At 37.4% G+C, this 18,454-nt stretch overlaps 1 protein-coding gene across 1 annotated transcript in view; it reads left to right on the top strand.

The window, feature by feature from the left end:
• EIF3H (eukaryotic translation initiation factor 3 subunit H) overlaps positions 1-18,454 on the top strand; it is an 88,942-nt gene that overhangs the window by 64,571 nt on the left and 5,917 nt on the right. Inside the window, exons 3-5 of the mRNA XM_060115803.1 lie at positions 9,532-9,699; positions 11,219-11,318; positions 12,548-12,697. Of these exons, the coding sequence (XP_059971786.1) occupies positions 9,532-9,699; positions 11,219-11,318; positions 12,548-12,697 (418 nt within the window). The remainder of the gene's footprint in view (positions 1-9,531; positions 9,700-11,218; positions 11,319-12,547; positions 12,698-18,454) is intronic.

The raw sequence follows: 18,454 nt of genomic DNA, 5'->3' as shown, positions 1-18,454 counted from the left end.
AGCACAATGAAGCTATATTGTTATATACCCAGTAATAATAGAACACCCAAGATTACCTTTTCTCGAAATCTAATTTCTGTAGCTTGTCTCTTTCTTTATTGACTCTGTTCTTTATTGTACTGAAAATAATTAGCTTATAGTTTTAGTATCTAAGGAGTATTTTTTCCTTTTGTAATCCTTTTTCATGGTAGACTGTTTTTTAATCATATTCATATTTGTACCTAAACTTTCCTTTGACTCAGATAAATACCATAACCTCTAGATTATAAATAGCATTTCTGAATGATAGGTGATGGTGAAAACCCACTGAGCTCTTCTTGAGGTTATTCAGTGCACCAAGCTCTTGTTGCTAAGGCTTTCATTTATCCTCTTTACTACTTCATGAAGTCGATACTGTTTTTATTCCCATCTTACAATGGCAGACACCTAGGCTGAGACAATTTGTCACAGGTCACACAACTAGTATGTGTTAAAGATGGTGTCTTAGTCAGCTTGGGCTGCCATAACAAAATACCATAGACTGGATGGTTTAAACAACTGGATGGTTTAAACAACAGGAATTTATTTTTCAGTTTTGGAGACTGGAAGTTCAAGGTCAAGGTGCCAGCAGGGTTGATGTCTAGTGAAGGCTGTCTCCTTGGGTTGTGGCTACCTTCTCACTGTGTCTTCACACAGCCTGATTGCTCAGTACTGCCTATGGATGGAGAGAGGAAGCAAGCCCTGAGGTGTCTCTACTTATAAAGGCACATACTCCATTGTGAGGGCCCTACTCTTATGACCTCAACTAAAACTAGTTACTTCCCAAAGACCCTATCCCCAGATAGCATCACATTGGGGGTCAAACTTTTAACCTAAGAATTTGGGGTGGGTCACAGTTCAGTCCATAGCAGATGGTATTCAGACCAGGTTGGCTACTTCAGATTCTGGATAGTGTGGTACCATATTCTGTTCTCTGCTCCCACAGTTTAGGAGCTCTGGTATCCAGATTATTTGGTGACCATGTTAAATGTAATAAGTTGGCCAGCAAAAGAAAATGCTGTTGATACTTGTGTACGTACTCCTATAGTATTGTATGTATTGCATACTTCTTTTGCTGAAAACCATGGAAAAGAAGGGTAAGAATAAATAAGAAAACAAAAATCATCTATGATCCCACTCCCCGGAGAACTGTTGCTATTACCATTTTAGCATATTTCTTTCTAGTTTTTCTCTTTCGGAGGAGGGAGCAACCTAGGTTACTCACATATTCTGCTTTTCTTCCTCCTCTTGGCATCTCACGAGCATTTTCCCAGTTAAAATTTTTAGAAACATTCTAAATGATTTTTGCCTTGGAGAAAACAGATTTGAGAGCTCCTAAGAAAGGAGAGGACTATATGCGCTGAGTGTGGGAGAAGGTGGACAAGATTGATGACTCAGGGCCTCTCACTGAGGGAGAAAACAGTTAGTAGGCATGGAGGGTGGGATTGATAAAGTCAGTGTATACTTTTACCGAGTGCTTTACCTATGGAACTCGCGCCGAAAAATGCTTGTTAAGCAAACAGCCATCTGGACTGGAGGTAAGTTTTTTAAATTGCCATCATCATATGGTTGGAAGTTGAAACCACCATTTTCTAGGTGGGGAAGTTGAGGTTCAGAGAGATAAATGTGTTAATTGGCCACCAGCTCCTATTGAAGAGGGGGTACCTTTAAAGCTCATGTCACTGTAACTTTTATCAGGCTCCCAGCACAGGTGATACTCAGTAAGTGGTTTCAGAATGAACAGTGCTTGTATGCTGCAAACAGTTCTTCCAAAAAATGATCATTTGTTCTCTATTTTGAATATTTAGTGCTCACTACTGATGCATCCCATTCTGTGTTTTGAACAGCCTGAGTTTGATAGGTAGTTTCTTACAGGATGAAACTATTAATTCATTTTGGTAGCCCTTTCTCCTTTTATTCCCCTGCTGCTGCTGCTGCTGCTGCTGCTGCTGCTGCTTGTAACTTGTACAAACTGTTTTCTGTGTTAAGACTCATGAACCATTCTCTCCTTGTTTTCCTTTAAAAACCTAGATTTATAAAAAAGGTAAATCAGTTGTGATTGTTTTATTAGAGAAATGCTTTTGCTTCTCAAAAAACTGTACAATAGTTTTCCTTTGAGACCCCACATGAAAATTTCATTTTAGGCTTAAGAACTAGATAAAAGTCTTACCTACTTTGGGATCTTATGTTTTTCTCCCTTTGGATAATATAAATTACCATGTTTCCCTTTTTGATTTGATTGCCAGAGCCCAGAACTAAATTTGTGTGTTTTAACCTAAATATCTGTGGCTTGCTTCACTTTGTTCAGGTCTCTGCCTCACCTTCAGTTTCCACCTTCTTTAATCTAATTTATACTTTGCCTAGATGTGATTTTACTGGTTATGCTTTTTAATGCGCGCTACTTCATGTCCTTTGTGGACGTGGTAAGATGGAGATGGATTGATTTATCCATCTATAATTTCCTAATAATTGTGACCATTCTCTAGTACATTAACAACAATTAGGTTTCTGAAATATTTCTTTTAGTACCTAACTTTGTGCCAGCATTAAACAAGTACTTGATATACAGCTGTAAATATGACAAGGGCATTACCTGTCCTCATGAAAGAGCATGAAATATATATTTTTCTAAACCCGGAGATTCTCATTTGGTCTTCTAACATACTGTGCTCCTAATTGTAGCAAGTGGTAGCAGTGGTCAGTAGGTTATTCTTTAAGTGAGAATTCTTCATGGTGATAGGTAAGGAAAGGGGGTCTATATCCCCTTGCTCCCATCAAAGTGAATTTACTTTGTGTGTGTAAACAGATCTCAAGTGACATACAATTAACTTAGTTGCTGTTCTCTGTCATTCACTTATGTGCATCTGTTTTCACGACCAAGGACATAAATGTATATATTTTTTTAAAATGCTCGTAACCTCAAAGAAATAGGATTTCTTGGCTGTGTTTCATGATTTGGTTAAGAAGATACAATATGAATTTGTTGCAGGATATACACAGTATTTTCTGTGAAGAATCCAGTTTATTTCATAGGAGACTTCTTGAGATACATTAAAACCTCTAAAAAACCCTGATTTCCAATAATTTTCAAAGCTCTTACTAGTTTTAAAAGATAGAGTAGCACACACATCCTCTTTCCTTATTCCCAGCTTGGCATACAGAAGAAATGACTTGTCAGAATTCATAAACACTTTAAAGAAGAAATTAAACCACCCAGGACAAATGAACACTTTAAAAACATTTCTTTTTAAGATTAAGAAAGGCAGTATTTTTGTTATTTCTTTTTAAGTAGAACAGGTTAATATCTAGGTAGAGTAGAGTTTATATTGGACTCTATATTTCTCTATATTGTGAGAAATTGAACTCTTACCATAGTTCTTAAGCAGTCCCAGCGTGGCCTTAATAACAGGTGTATTATTTGGGGGGGGGGAAAAGGATGAATACGTAATGCAGACTGGGTGAAGAGAATATGGAAGTTTGAAGAAATATGTACTCTACAGTTCTCTCTACCCGAAGTAGACTCTTATTTAATTCTTTTTTCAAATGCACATTCTGTTTGCTTAAATCTACATCTGCTCCTAGCTTTGAGCATTGTCTGAAACGTATGTGTGGCTTGGCAGAAAGTCTGATATGAAGAGGAAAGCACAGAATAGTTCGTCTTGTTAAACAGTGAGGCAGAGCCTTCACAGTCCATAGCCTGTCCGCATTCACCGTGTCTCGTGGTGCTGCTGGGAAGGAGGGTTGTGATAAGTTTCTTAAAAGCCCTCCTTAGGTTAGCCCTAATGCTAGAACAGATATATTTGGATGCATTCCACTTTCCTGTTATGTTTGTTGTTATCATTGATTTGTTTCAGCGTTGTGGGGTTTTGTTTGTTTGTTTGCCTTTAAAGCCCTTTGCATCTCTTGGTTGAGCTTAGTTTGTTTCTTTGTTTCAAGAGCATGTCCAACTACATCTGGTCTCTCTTTGTTCCTTTTCTTGATCTGTTTGTGCAGGTCATCTTTGATCGGGTCCAGGGCTTAGTTTCAAATAGTAACATAGAATGCATTGTTTTAGGAGTTTGATTACATGTTTGTGATAATTTCAACTTTGACATTTAAAAATCTTGGAAGGTGGTTTTATCACTTAAAATTTTACTGATAGTGCTAAATTACTCGTTAATTTAGTGATCAAACATGCACAAGCTGTGGTTTCTGAAAACCTAGAAATTGTGTATTTCTGCTCTATCTCTGTTATGCTTTATTGATTCAGAAATAATTCACTCTACACTTTACTAATAAAGAAGGGATGAGATTCTGTAAATGGATGGTTGCCTGGGCTTCGGAGTCAGAAAGTCTAAAGTCCAATTGAGTCCTGCCACTTTACAAGCTGTGGTAAACAGCTTTTCTAAAAGATTTTCAGTAATCGTGATTAGCTCATTGGAGTTACTGTGAGGAATAAAGTCAGATAACATATGTAGACCACTTGGCAGGAAGTGTGACATAATAAGTGCTCACTAAGTGCTAGTTTCTTTCCTGGTGCTTTAGTCTTGTCCTTTTCCTCCAGGCTATATCTATGTATATTTTTAATAAGATTTTATTATAATATATTTTTAAATGATTTGGATTTGTTTGATACAATATCAAAGTAGTCAAATAAGACAATAGATCCATTGAATTGTTTTTAATTTTTAAAATTTAAATTAGTTTATTACTTGGTCCTTTAATTATTCCCCAATAATACATCAATAACACTCCCCGCCGGCCCCCGCCCTGCGAATCTGCCAGACAGATAGTTTTAGAGTACGCTTCAGCTTCAGTTTTCTACTTTCAGCTCATCTCAGCCTGGCCAAACTGTGGTAATTCTTTGTTCCTGTTGTTTGGCAATAAATTACATTTCATGAGGGCTCACTTAAAATAATAAAATAAAGATGGTTTTTGAAATGAAGGTGAGGAATTGGAGGTGAAAAGAATGCTGATTAATTATTGTGCTGAACTGAAAAGCTTCGAATTCATTGTCCTTCCCGGTGATCTTAAGGAGAACTCGTATCTCAAACTCTTGTTCGATTGTCTGCCAGTGTGTGAGTCCAGATAACAGCATTTAAAAATAAGGCAGCATAGTATTTTCACTGTTTTCATATTTGGAGATAAAACGAGAGAAAGCCCAGCAAATGTGGTGGGTTTTTGAAAGGAATAGTTATTGGGCAGCCTGCCTCAGTTAAGACTGTTTAGCTCTAGGCAGTTTAAAATTGACTGTTTTGCAAAGAGGGTATCTGGAAAAAGTGAATGTGAACACACTGGTGCCAGATTGCGGGCAGATACTGTTGTAAACCAGGCTCTCCTTTGCTTGGGAGCGGCTTAAGCAATGAAGGCAATTGTAGAGGTTGAAGAGATTTATAAAACTTCACCTCATTTTTATAATCCTTCCAAATTTTGTAGCACCACCTCAATTGCATCTAAGTGTAGCTTTTGTATTAGTAATTTGAGTTGGCTTGGTAGTAACTACCAGTTTGTCTTCGAAATTCATTTGCTGTGCACTGTTTCTCCTCAGTCAGTCGGCAGGGGGTTTGCTTTTTAAACTAACAACGTTTAAAATGTTCTTTCCTAAACTTCTCACTACACAATTCTGAGCCTTTCTACTGAATATTATCATATTTTAAAGTAGTCCCCTTCTCCCCAAAAGTTTTCCCTTGCTATTCATCTTTGGAAAGTTCTCCAGAAATATTTAGCCATTAACTCAGAAGTTAATATCGTTGGTTGAAATTGCCACTTGGGCTTCTGTTAAATACGAGAACTTTAGAACAAAAATGAAAGTGTCTCTAACCCTGAGCCAACTCCTCAGAGTTGCCAGTAAATGCTTGTCTCTTATTTCATTGATCTGCATTACCTCAACTATAGGGAGGTGTGGCACTTTATATCAAGGAACTTTGGTTTTCTTTTCCTCCTCCTTTCTCTTTTGTTTCTTTTGCTGTAATTCTCTTCCTTCTCAGAGATAGGAGTGAACCTTATCTGTCTAACCACATCTTTTCTACCCAGCGGTGGGTGGTGGCGGTGGGTGGTGGCAGGGAGGGGGTAAGTGAGGATGGCTGGGAATGAGAAGGAAATAGCACCAGTCCCTACTCCCCAGAGCCTGCGGGCTGGGACACACGTCCGTCCTCACAGTCCTTTCCAGATAGCACGAGCCCTTCCCCTTTCTGTTTACCCGGTGTCCTAGCTAAACTGGGTCTCTTGTTTGTGCCTCACCTGCCCACCCCCAGTATCCCTCCCCTCTCCCTCCAGCATAACTCCTGAGAGGGACTAGACTAGCAGAGCCACTAAAGCAGTGGCATTTGCCTGGGAGATTAGAATCTGGAATGAACGTTCCTTATTTCCTGTGTAAAGTTTACTGGCATGTCACTGTATCACAACTTTTTTTTCCTTGTCAGGGGGTAAATGGGTGTCAGCTGGTGTGGCAGCTCAGCTCAGTTGATTGATGGGCGTGTTGGGAGCACAGTTTTGAGACAGGTTAGTGGGACAGTCTGCTGTGCATTTCTTATCCCCACGTAGGTTTACCGGGAAGCTTTTGTAGGGTTTGATTTTGTACTTTTTGAGAACTTGGGTTGCAGGAGGTGGAAAAACTGTGAAAGGAGACAAGGGTCACATGTCTGTGTTAACACTAGAGCAAGGACATAGACCTAAAAGACTGCAGAGATAAAAATTCACTTGGCTGTTTCTGAGTTGTCTCTTGCTTGCATATAATAGAACAAATATGACTTCCTTAAAAAAATTTTTTTTATTAAATCGAAGTAACCTCTTTAAACTGTGCATTTATTGGAGCCTCATATGTGTAGTTCCAGCAAGGACTGGGCCTCAGTGCACCCCAACTTCACTTTGGATCTCTAGCACCCTTACCCTCACCTTTTCAAGGATCACTTGTAGTCTTTTTAGATCCTTTCTTTCTCTGATACCTCCAAGAGGACATTCATTTAAAAAAATTTAAGTTGTGTTTTTTAATTTAAAAAATTGGGGTGGTAAGTCTAAACCTAGATGAAGAATGACCTGAAGTTTCACGTATTTTTTTTGTGTGCAATGGTGAAATTCCAGTTCATTGTAGATTTTCAAAAGCAATTTTATTAACTCACCTGTCATTGCTCTTAACCATTGCTCTTAGATTTGTATTTTCATCCTATGAAAACTCTTATGACCTTAAAAATAAATTTTTATTAAAGCCTCGTAAAATCTTGTATGTCATGATTTTCTAAGCTGTAGAAGAGGAAAATAGAAGTGCTCCCCCCACCTCCAACCTCGCCCATAATATAGAGGTTTATTTCTTCGTCTCTCAATCCCCAGAAATAAATACATTGGCATTTACTACAATGGTAGTTCCGAGGGCGACAGGCTTCATTCATGGGCTTAGTCTTTAGTCTCTTCTCTAGCTGAGAGAAACACTTCATTTTCCTCCTTATCGTTACCAAGGGGCTGCAAAGATAGGTAAGACTCTGGATGAAGAAGGAATCTGGAGGTTTGCTACTGATTGTAAAGTTTTCTACTTCCTGCATCCTGAAAGTGCTATTATAAAATCTGTTGTATTCAGGCTGTTTGACTTCGTAAGATTACAGAATATTTTTCATAGGAAAGCACTTTTATTTTAATTATTAATGCATGCTACCTGCTTTAGTTTATAGAAAAATCATTACTTGTAATTAGCATATCCAGTGAACAGTGTGTGGAATCGTTGCATTTTGACTGGGATGAGCTCTCAGATCTTTTTGGAGATGGGAAAACTGAGCATCAGAGAAGGACAGCGAGATGTCCCACGGCAGAAATCTCAGAGCCGACACGAGAACCTAGATTGCTAGATTCTGGGTCTTTTCTTCTTTTCTACTATTGCCAGTTGGTAGAATCTGTCTTCTGCTTATATTATAGCTAAATTGTACATTGACAGATGTTTTAGAAGTACCAGTTTTAAAAAACTCATCCTATAAAATCGTGTTTGTACTGTCAGTTGCTTGGTAATTGCTCCCCATCTCCTCTTTCCTGTCCCTTTAAAATAAATATTAAATTTAGTTCTGGCTCCTGTTTTACTGGTGATATTAGAATTTTTCATTCGTAAGTTACATTTGATTAAATTTTACTAGCCAAATCAGTGATTTTACTTTAAAAGAGTTATGAAATTTTAAAGCAGAAAGAGACAATAGTGATGGTTCTATCCCAGTTTTATGTGGTTGATAGGAATCTGTTAAACTGGCTAGGAAGGGGCATATCTTACATGCTAGAGAGTGAAAAAATTAAGCTAAAAGATAATCGATTCAAGATTACCATGTTCATTTTATACTGCTGCTTCTTGAAGCCATCATATTGTATATAAAAAGAAAACTTCAAAAAACACATAATTCTTGAGCAGTTGATGAGTTGGCTGCCATCTTTTATCATAAGAAATATAACCTTCCTTGGAATAAGCAGATTTATACTTTCTTAACCTAGTAACAAGTGTTGAAAAGACCGTGTCCATCTGGGGGAAGGTTCTTCTATACTTTATGATCCTGAATTTTGTTTGCTTTGTAAAACCGTAGTGCTCTAACCAAGGAAATGACAGACATTTAACTTTACTTTTGCTAAAACCTGATTAAGAGTTGTGAAAATGAAATGGTTAGATTTTGAGTTAAGCAAATATGTTTACTCAACACAGTCATGTATTTTTATTATAATAGAAATAGCTTGAATATTATGTTAACTATGAAATTTTCTCCTGTTTTACATATTTGCTACTCATTATTGGGCTATATTGCTTTTTAGAATACATTACTATAGTGTCTGCACCCATTTTTCTATTAATACGGCTTTGAGTTAATAATATACGTTATAGTCATTAATTTGACATGTAAAAGTCATCCAACTGTTTCATTCTGTACATGGCGATTAAAATATAACTATTCTAATGAAAAAAAAATACTGTTGATTACTTAACACAAAGGAACACACAGACAAGAAAAAAGAATTCTTTTCTAAATTTAGCACATGCAGCAGGGGGCACCAGTTGAAGGCAAAAATGAATTCTTATATTTTTAATCAGCTACAGCTTGTGTCCTGTTCATACTTAAATAATGTGGTAGTTAATTGTTTTCCTGTTGGTTTTCTTGATGGTTTTAACTTCTCAGTTCTAAAAACTGTGTTGAAGACGTTGATAGCTACTCTCAACTTATTAATTCAAACATAACTTCTTACAACCAACCAATTTAGTAATTACACAAATTTTTTCCTTAAAAGTGGAGACACATTTAATAAATAATTACTTGTTTGGAATAAGGCATTATTATTACATTTTTAATACTGTTTCTACAAAATGTGTTTTTGTTAATGAGAAAAAGAATGCCCTGATGATTTGAAAGCTTAATTTGTTTTCTTTATATGTGAAGCGAATGAATTTAAAATCTGGAAACCTGTTCCCTTTAGCTAATAAATAGTTGTGTAGAAATTTGTTTCCAAAAAGGCTTGTTTTTAATATGGGTAATGTCATTAAATAGTTTTTCTTTTGTCCCCCTCGTCCCCATCATCTAGTGCAATATCAGATGGAAATGATGCGGAGCCTTCGCCATGTAAACATTGACCATCTCCACGTGGGCTGGTACCAGTCCACATACTACGGCTCGTTCGTCACCCGGGCGCTTCTGGATTCTCAGTTCAGTTACCAGCATGCCATTGAAGAATCTGTCGTTCTCATTTACGGTTAGTAGGAGTTCCCTTTATTATTCTTTTCTTCCCTTAATATTAGTACTACTACTATTTTTGCTTTCTGTCTTTTCGCCTCTAAGAGCAGCCTGGCAGGCCTTCTCAAGTAAATACCAACCCTGTTTCTGCAGCAGCCGCAGCAGCAGCTAAGTCTAGACAGGGTTTCCTTCTTTCTGTTTATTTTTCTTGCTATCAGAGCCCTGATGTGTACATTTTGGAATGCTGGAGTAGCTGCTTCATTTTTATTCCTCCATCTCCCCTCCCTCATTTGAAGGGGCTGGTGGAACTAGACCAGATGTCTAACAAACCCCGATTGCTAGAGTGTCTGGCTCTGTACGTGACTGACCAATCATAACACAGTGTGCCAAGTTTTTTTTATACCTCTGACAGCAGCGTACAAAACCTGGACTGTTTCTTAGCACAAAGATTTTTTTCTTTTCGGCCTATTTAATGGTGTTTCCTCAAGCTCTCCAGACCAGATGTTCTGTGCTGTATCAGAACTGTAGGCAATTTAACAGCTTTATAGCCTTCCCCCTCCCCAAACACTCACAGTTTGCCATATCTGGCAGACTTGCATATAGTTTCCAGCTGAGAAGTAAATGTAACGTCCTGAGTATCTGTCAGAAAAAATACTAATGAATACGATCAATCTTATGAGCTGCCCCCAAATTGTTTCAGTATGTTAACAATTGGATTACAGTAAAGAACAAGTTGTTAAAGTGTACTTATACTGGCTGGAAACATTGCATCATCAGACCTTGATGAATTTTCCACTTGTTTCAATCTATTTTGGTTTTCATTTTATCACCTATTGCTAAAAGTTTCACTGTGTTCAGTTTCAGGCAACATGAATGTTAACACAGGTTTTAGGCGAATATTGGCATGCCGGAGCCGTTATGCAGCAAGTGCTAAGCTCCGTTATTCACGGAGTGTTTAAGCGTTAGCTTTGACAAAATTAGTTTCTCTAAAACTAAAGAGATATTTGTGATCGCACTTTGACTTTAGTGGTTTTGTTTTTAGAATCTGCTTTAACTAAAAAATTTGAACAGTGATTGTTAGGATGGATAAATTTTGGAAGCGCTGTTCATTTTAATTAGTTGACTAAGAACTACACAATGCATCCAGTGAATTTTCATGTTTAATATTCATTAGTATTTTCCTCCTAATTATACAAGATGTATGTAAGATGTATAGAACATATGCTATATTTAATTTTTGTCAAGATTGCTGGTTCTAGCTGAGGAATATATTTGAAAATAACTATTTTGTATCTTCTGTTTATACTTTCGGGAGGAAGTTACTCTGCCTATTACAAGTAGGATGATAGGTTCCTGCATTTTCACTCACTGTTTGCTATGCTGGTATGAATCTGCTTCAAATTGTGTTCTGATTATTTATTTTGATCTTCATTTTGCAAAGACTATGATAATTAACAGAATGTGCCCAGAACCAGTGTCATTTGGGCACTGGTAGTGACAGAATTCTTAGTAATTTCTTTTTCTTTTCCTTATTTGAGATCCCATAAAAACTGCCCAAGGGTCTCTCTCACTAAAGGCGTACAGACTGACTCCTAAACTGATGGAAGTTTGTAAAGAGAAGGATTTTTCTCCCGAAGCGTAAGTGTTTGGGGGCCTATAAGGCATATGTTAAGGATCGGGTGTTTTTCTTTTAAGATATTAGTTTGCCACATGTATTGAATCCTCGGTGGTGGTGTGGTAATGCTTTTGCCATGTGGACGGTAGAAGTTTCTGCATGGCTGAGTGCCACTTGATTTCTCCCTTTCCATGTTTAAACTGTTCTTTATGGAATGTCTCATCTGTTGTTCTCAGCATGGGTGAATTCAGTTAGAGTGGGGATTAATTAGCTACTGGATTTGAAGAAATATATGATTAAATAAAGGGAGATGGGATGAGTGAGTGTTCAGTGGCTGTCAGATTGTAAGTTCTGTGTCAGAACAGTTGTGAGCTGTTTGTCTTATTTTCTGACCTCCTGTTTCATTGGCGGGGGGTGTGTGGAAAGATATAAATATTTTATAGGGTTCAGTAAGGAATGTGGATTTTTTGGATATTTTATGGGTGACAGGTATGCAGAGAATTAATTGAAAAAGCTGTTTTGTGATCCTACATAATGGCATTGGAATATTTACATTAAAAATTAAAAAATTCAGAATTCTTTCATTTTCTGTTAAGTATAGGAATTTTTATTTCTTATTAAAGTTAGTGCTTTTGACTTCATGTAGGACAGACAATTCATTACTAGTTTACCATTTGGCTCCTAAAGAAATTAAGATGCAAAGCATTTAAAAAGAAAAGCTAACTCATGAACAGTTCCTGGGCATGGTAGTTATAACTAGACTCTGAGGAGTTGCGTTCTCGCCGTGTTCTCAGCCACCGCGTGTGGAGTAACTTGTGAGTGTCCTGCTACTTGTTAATCTCTTGAGTTCAGTTGGCCTTTAAAGTGAACTTTCCAAAAACTAGAGTATTTCTCTTTTCTAGCTATTTTAAATGTTTTAGATATAGATTATATAGCATGATTTCCTATGGCATTTACATTTTAGTATCTGAAATTTTGAAGATACCTGATTGTGAAGAAACAATAGTTTCTTTTGCTAAGAGTCTTATTTTCTAGTCTTATAGCTCCAACTCGGATCATTTTCAGAGTTGTTCAAATCACTCGACTTAGGCTTGACTCTGTAAAACTCTAGTTTCTCTCCCTTTTTAAAAGAGTGCTAATGAGACAAACAAAAATCCTGAAGAGGGCCTGTAATTAGGGAAAATGTATGAAATAATCACTTTAACACTTACTTCTGACCACCAGACTAACGTATTTTTAACATGCTTCACAGATTGAAAAAGGGAAATATCACCTTTGAGCACATGTTTGAAGAAGTGCCGATTGTAATTAAAAATTCACATCTGATCAACGTCCTAATGTGGGAGCTTGAGAAGAAGTCAGCTGTAGCAGATAAACATGAATTGCTCAGTCTTGCTAGCAGGTAAGCGGCCCTGTCTAATGAAAAGTCCCTTTTTATCACTTTCTGCAAAAGAGTCTTTTACTTAGACTTTAACCTGTGAAACAAGAAGAAAATTACTTAAGCACATTTTGAGGTTCTTAAGACATAGTACTTGTCCAGCTCTGCTAAAATCCCAGGAAAAACACCGTGGTTATTGATAAAGTGAGATGGTATTTGAATACTAATAGCTCCTGTTATTATAGGAGCCCTGTGCTGCCTTTTCTGTGTCATTTTTGCTTTGAGATGGTACATGCCCACAGGGGAGGGGTTTTTTGATTTGGCTCAGCTTTATTTATTGTACAGTGTCCTTAGAGGCTATGGTATTATGTCTGGATATTTAATAATGCTTGGGAGAAAACCAGAAATGCTTCTTTGTTTTACTGTGGCATTTGCCCTTGTTCATGTGTAGACTCTATTAGCAGTAAACTTGCCATTTGAATTTTCAACCAAAATTAGAATTTTCTGAACCTCACACTGGCTTTTGCTATCTTAGACAGTGGTGACATCATTTGCTTCATCGTGACTGCTTTGGCTATCTAGTTGCTAAGATATTATTTATTATATTGATAAAATGGTGACTGAGGTGTTCTAAAACAGATTATTTCCTTTATGGAATTAATGTTTCATTTCTCCTCATTTATTGCTTTTAACAGAAATATGAACAGTCATGTATTAGCTCCTCTTAAATTCCCCTTAAGCTTGATGTTAGTGATTGTTTTGTGGCAGGAGAAGGCTAATAGCAAGTAGGTAATCTATCAGTATGCATTTGCTGAATGGCTTAGAAAAACAAGGTGTGTTTTCATAAAGCAACCAGTTTGGAACAGAAGCTCAGTCATTTATCAGGTTTCTAGTTATCCCAGATAGAAGCTAGTACAAAAGAATATGCAGCTTTGTACTTCTTCAGTATAAGACAAGTAGGGTTAAACCCAGAAGGACCAGTGTACCCAGTGTTCTTCTCCATGCACTGAGATGGTGGGACTGTGGTTGAAGTGCCACCTTCATTGCATGAATTCATCACAGAGGCCACTAGAAAGTCTTAACAGGGGAAGGAGATGGAAACTGGATGGTAAACGAAGTGCTCAGTAATACAGCCAGGTTGCAAGGGTTATTTGGCACTAAAGAGTGTACTGTTTGACTGCAAACGTATGTTCACAATAGTCCTTTAATTTGTCTCTTTTAGAAGGTCATATTTTTCATTGCTTTCACAAGCACACTCGGCACACCTGTATTTAAAGCATTGAGCTAAGAACCTTTTTCAGCATGCAATTTGATGTATTAAGTATATAGTTATATAATAGTTTTAAATTTACTATGTGAAAGCTTTTGCTTACATATTTTTTATGTCTTCACCTTCCCCCAAGCTTCCTTTATTGAGGATACAAAACAAATACAGCCCTTCTCTGCTTTCCCATTACCAACGAGCTGGTCTGTAATGTCTGTTTGTCCAAAGCAGCATTTAGAATAGCCAAGAAAATGTTCCCAGTTCGCCATAGCAACTAAGATCTGGACAAATATTTTATTATAGTTTTTATCTTCTGTATTTTATATGAAATAGGAAGAGAAGATGTTTGCTTTCCATGTGAAGTTATTTAAAAGGGTAAATTGGTGTTCCTATTGGGAGAAGAAAAAAAAAAAAGAGGCAACCTTGAAGCAGTGCTTATACGAATGGACTGTTACATTGGCCCAAATTGATAGTTCTAATTTAAAAGACTGAAATGTAACCTTTGTACCTCTCAAATTTTAATTTCTAACATTAGTAACATGATGATGCTAATCATCATTTGCCATAAAATTTTTTCTATGAAACCGCATCAGAAATCATTCTGAAGTAGCTCCTTAAACATTTTGCTTGGTCTTGCTTATCACAACCCATATGTGTGTTCCAGTTCTTTGATTTACCTGATAAATTTGCTTTATGCTATGAATAAAACATACTGCATTCCCTTTCATTTGAAAAATTCTAATTCTTAATTTTAATATTATTAGATGGAAATTCTGGTAACGGTTATTTCATAACAGCCTTTATTAATTTTAAAAAATCTGTTACACAAGCCTTTGGCTTTTCACACATGAAAAAACAATTCTGTTCTTATTTCCTCTTTAAAAAAGTAAACTAAGGGTGGGCATCATACATGAAGGATAATAAGGACAACTTGATACTGTAGCCAGAGCAGACTTATCACTGCACCTCTCCATTCACATCTGCTTAAGTTATCTGTTTTCAGTTCTTTGTTTCCTTGGCAGTAAAAGAAAAGACTATATTATTGAAACTGCCAACAATAACTCCCTGTTTCACTATTCTAGTTGAACTGGTACTGAAAAGATGCCCATAAAATTGCTGTTGGTAGTGGACCTGATTTCCTATGAGTGTTATCTGTGAAATAGTTCTGTATTATTGTTAATTCCTTTTGCCCTTCAAGACCTGTACTGTGCAGATTTTCACGTATCTCTTATCGGTTAGATTTCTGAAGAGCACTGTAGTAACAGAAATGTTATGAAATGTTTCAAGTCCACCTACCTGTGCTTGTGCTCTTTCACTATAATTACATATACCTACAGCACGTAATGTTAGTACTTTGCATTAAAGACGCTTTTTAGTAGAGAGGGAAGTCCTCTTCTAGTAGCGCCTTTCTCATTGCTAAAATCAGTGTAGTCAGTCTCCAAGATGTAAGGTCTGGAAAAAACCATAGATCTTTCTCTGCAATGGCAGTTAACTCTTCTTAATGGCTTTCTCCAGTGTCACTGCTCTCTCCTCGATTGGTGGTGATCATTCCCTTCTGTGGATTTCTTTTGCGCTTAAGAACATAAATGACTTATTTAACAAGTAATCATGGAGTTAATTACAGTATTTCTTGTATTTAATATAGTTCTTCGGGCCTCAGTTCTTTCACTGGTGAAAATGAGGGATCAGTGTCTCCCCTGAGGCCTCATCCAGGTCTGTCTTTTTCTGCACCCTCAATCCTTGGGTATCTCCAGTTCCTCTCTGTACTGGTTCTTTTCTGTTACCTTTATTGACTGGATTTTCCCATTAATTTTTTTTTTTTTTTAATGCTCGACAGTTGAGAAAAATTGAAAGGATAATAAGTAATACAGTGAACACCCATAAACATTGACCTGTATTCACCAGGTGTATGTGTTGCTACATTTGCACCTGTTCTCTTTCTCTCTCTAGACATAAATGGGTACTTTCTTTCCTGAACCATTTGAAAGTAAATTGCAGACGTGGCACTTAACCCCTAAATACTTGAATATGAATCTCCTAAGAGTAAGTAAGGCCATTTAAACTTGTTTAAAGTCACCGTCATCTTAAACAACAAAGTTACAAAAACAACACCTTTTGACCTCGTGCCATTAATAACCATCTCCTTTAACCTTTTACTTCATTTTCTCCCCCCCCCTTTTTTTTACAGTCAAACTTCTTAATAGGGTTTTCTATATGTTGCTGTCTGTATTTACTCATTTTCCACTTATCCTAAACACTTAGTATTCCATCTATTCTGTGTTGTTAGAGTTCTCGCTGAAGTTGCAAAAGATGACTTTATCACGATATTGCTGGATGTTATAGAGTGTTGAAAATTTAATATGTTGATAAACCTTCTTCCTGAAATACTTTCTTTGTAGTTTAGGATACTACCACTGGGTTACTTCTGGGTTACTTCTCATTCTCCACAGTCAACCTTCTTCTGCTCATCCCTAAATATCAGTGTTCCTTGGGGTCTGTCTTCCTGTGTGTGATTCCTGGGGAGATTTCATCTTATTCCTTGTCTTTTGCTACCTTCGGTCAGGGCCTCATTATTTCTTTTCCTGATTACTTTCACAGTCTCCTAACTTCCTGCTTCTTACCTTTTCCTCTTTCATTGCAGTGATCTTGCTAAATGCAAATTGTATGATCATATTACTTCTTTGCTTAAAATTTGGCTGAGCCCCCATTGTCCTTGGAGTAGCATCCAAACTTATAGCCCAACTTCCAAGAGTCTTTGCACCGTGACTGTTTGCCTCTTCAGTTTCATTGCTCTTTTTTCCCAGTCTTGCCCTTCTCCGGTGCTTCTTCTGATGGCCTGAGTTACTTGCAGTTCTTCAGATGTATCCTGCTTTTCATGCCAGTGTCTCTGACCATGCTAACTGCACACAGTATCTGCAGTGTCCTCTGCATCTGCCTTGTCTCCAACTCCCATCTTCAGCTCCTTCAGAAACTCAAAATTCAGCTGTCACATAATCTGGAAAGTCTCATCTGATCCTACCAAACTATCTTTTATGCTTCTGTTCTGTTATAGAATCTACTACCACTGTGTTGCATTTCTTTTTGTGTTCCTTGCTTCTCACTAGAATGCTTTGAGTGCAACAATGTCTTATATAGTATCTTATAACAGAGTGACTGAATATAGTATCTTATAACAGAGTGACTGGAAAAGTAAGTATGTACTCAGTAATGTGTGTTGAAAGAATGCATGTGAGAGGACACAGTATAGTTAAATTTCAGCCCTGAAGTTTCTTGGAAAGCATTGTAACTAAATAATCAGTGGATCTGGACATTTGATTAGCTATTGGGGGGAAAAAATCATTTAAATTCCCGATCTTGCACCATCAGCTCAAATTATTGATGAATTAAAATCAGACTATTAAGAAATTGGAAAAGAACAGAAAAGTAAATACTTAATCTGATGTCCAAAGAAGAAATATTTAATAGTGAAAAATGAGTCACAAAATTACAATGGAATAAGATAAATATGAAATAAAATTTAATTTGAAAAAAGCACTTGATTCTTCAGTTAAGTCATTAGACCAAGCTGCTGGATTGAGGTAAGATAGATAGTGCCAGACCTGGGATTAAACGATAAATTTATCTACACACACACACACACACACACACACAGACACACACAGACACACACACACACACACCTATGCTCTTTCTATTATTTAAGATAAAGAGCCAAAGCTTTCTAATTATTTTCTTCAGGTTACAGATGGAATCCATGTTTTAACTGGATTCACTTTTAGTCATTCCCAGTATTCCCAGTCTGTTTCTTCCTCAGCCTTTTCTTTCTCTGTAAGTCCTGTAACCAACCAGCTGCTCAAGCCAGGAAACTGGGAGTCGCCCTTGACTCCTCTCTCAGTTCTGCCCACTTCTCTCCATGTTCACTGCCACTGGGCTGTTCCAGGCCGCCACTACTTCTCTCTGCAGTGCCACAGTAGATTCTGTGTCTGTGTGTGTGTGTGTGTGTGTATGCGCGCATGTGTGCAGTTTTAAAATAAAATTCATGTAAAATAAAATCTAACATTTTAACCATTTTTAAAGAATACAGTTCAGTGGTTTTTTTTTTTTTTTTTTTTTTTTTTTGCGGTATGCGGGCCTCTCACTGTCGTGGCCTCCCCCGTTGCGGAGCGCAGGCTCCGGACGCGCAGGCTCCGGACGCGCAGGCTCAGCGGCCATGGCTCACGGGCCCAGCCGCTCCACGGCACATGGGATCCTCCCAGACCGGGGCACGAACCCGTATCCCCTGCATCGGCAGGCGGACTCTCAACCACTTGCGCCACCAGGGAGGCCCCAGTTCAGTGGTTTTTAATACGTTTGCAACATTGTGCAATCATTACCACTAATTTTGAAACATTTTCATCACCCGAAGCAGAAACCCCATGCCTCTAAGTAGTCACTTCTCCTCCCCTCATCCCCTTGCAGCCAGTAGTTACTTTCTGTCTCTGTGGATTTGCCTCTTCTGGACGTTTCCTATAAATGGA

The sequence above is a fragment of the Mesoplodon densirostris genome, chromosome 13 (assembly GCF_025265405.1).
Source record: "Mesoplodon densirostris isolate mMesDen1 chromosome 13, mMesDen1 primary haplotype, whole genome shotgun sequence".
In the NCBI taxonomy this organism is placed as follows: domain Eukaryota; kingdom Metazoa; phylum Chordata; class Mammalia; order Artiodactyla; family Ziphiidae; genus Mesoplodon; species Mesoplodon densirostris.
Note: the sequence above shows the minus strand (reverse complement) of the source record. Positions and strands in the feature narration are given on the sequence as shown.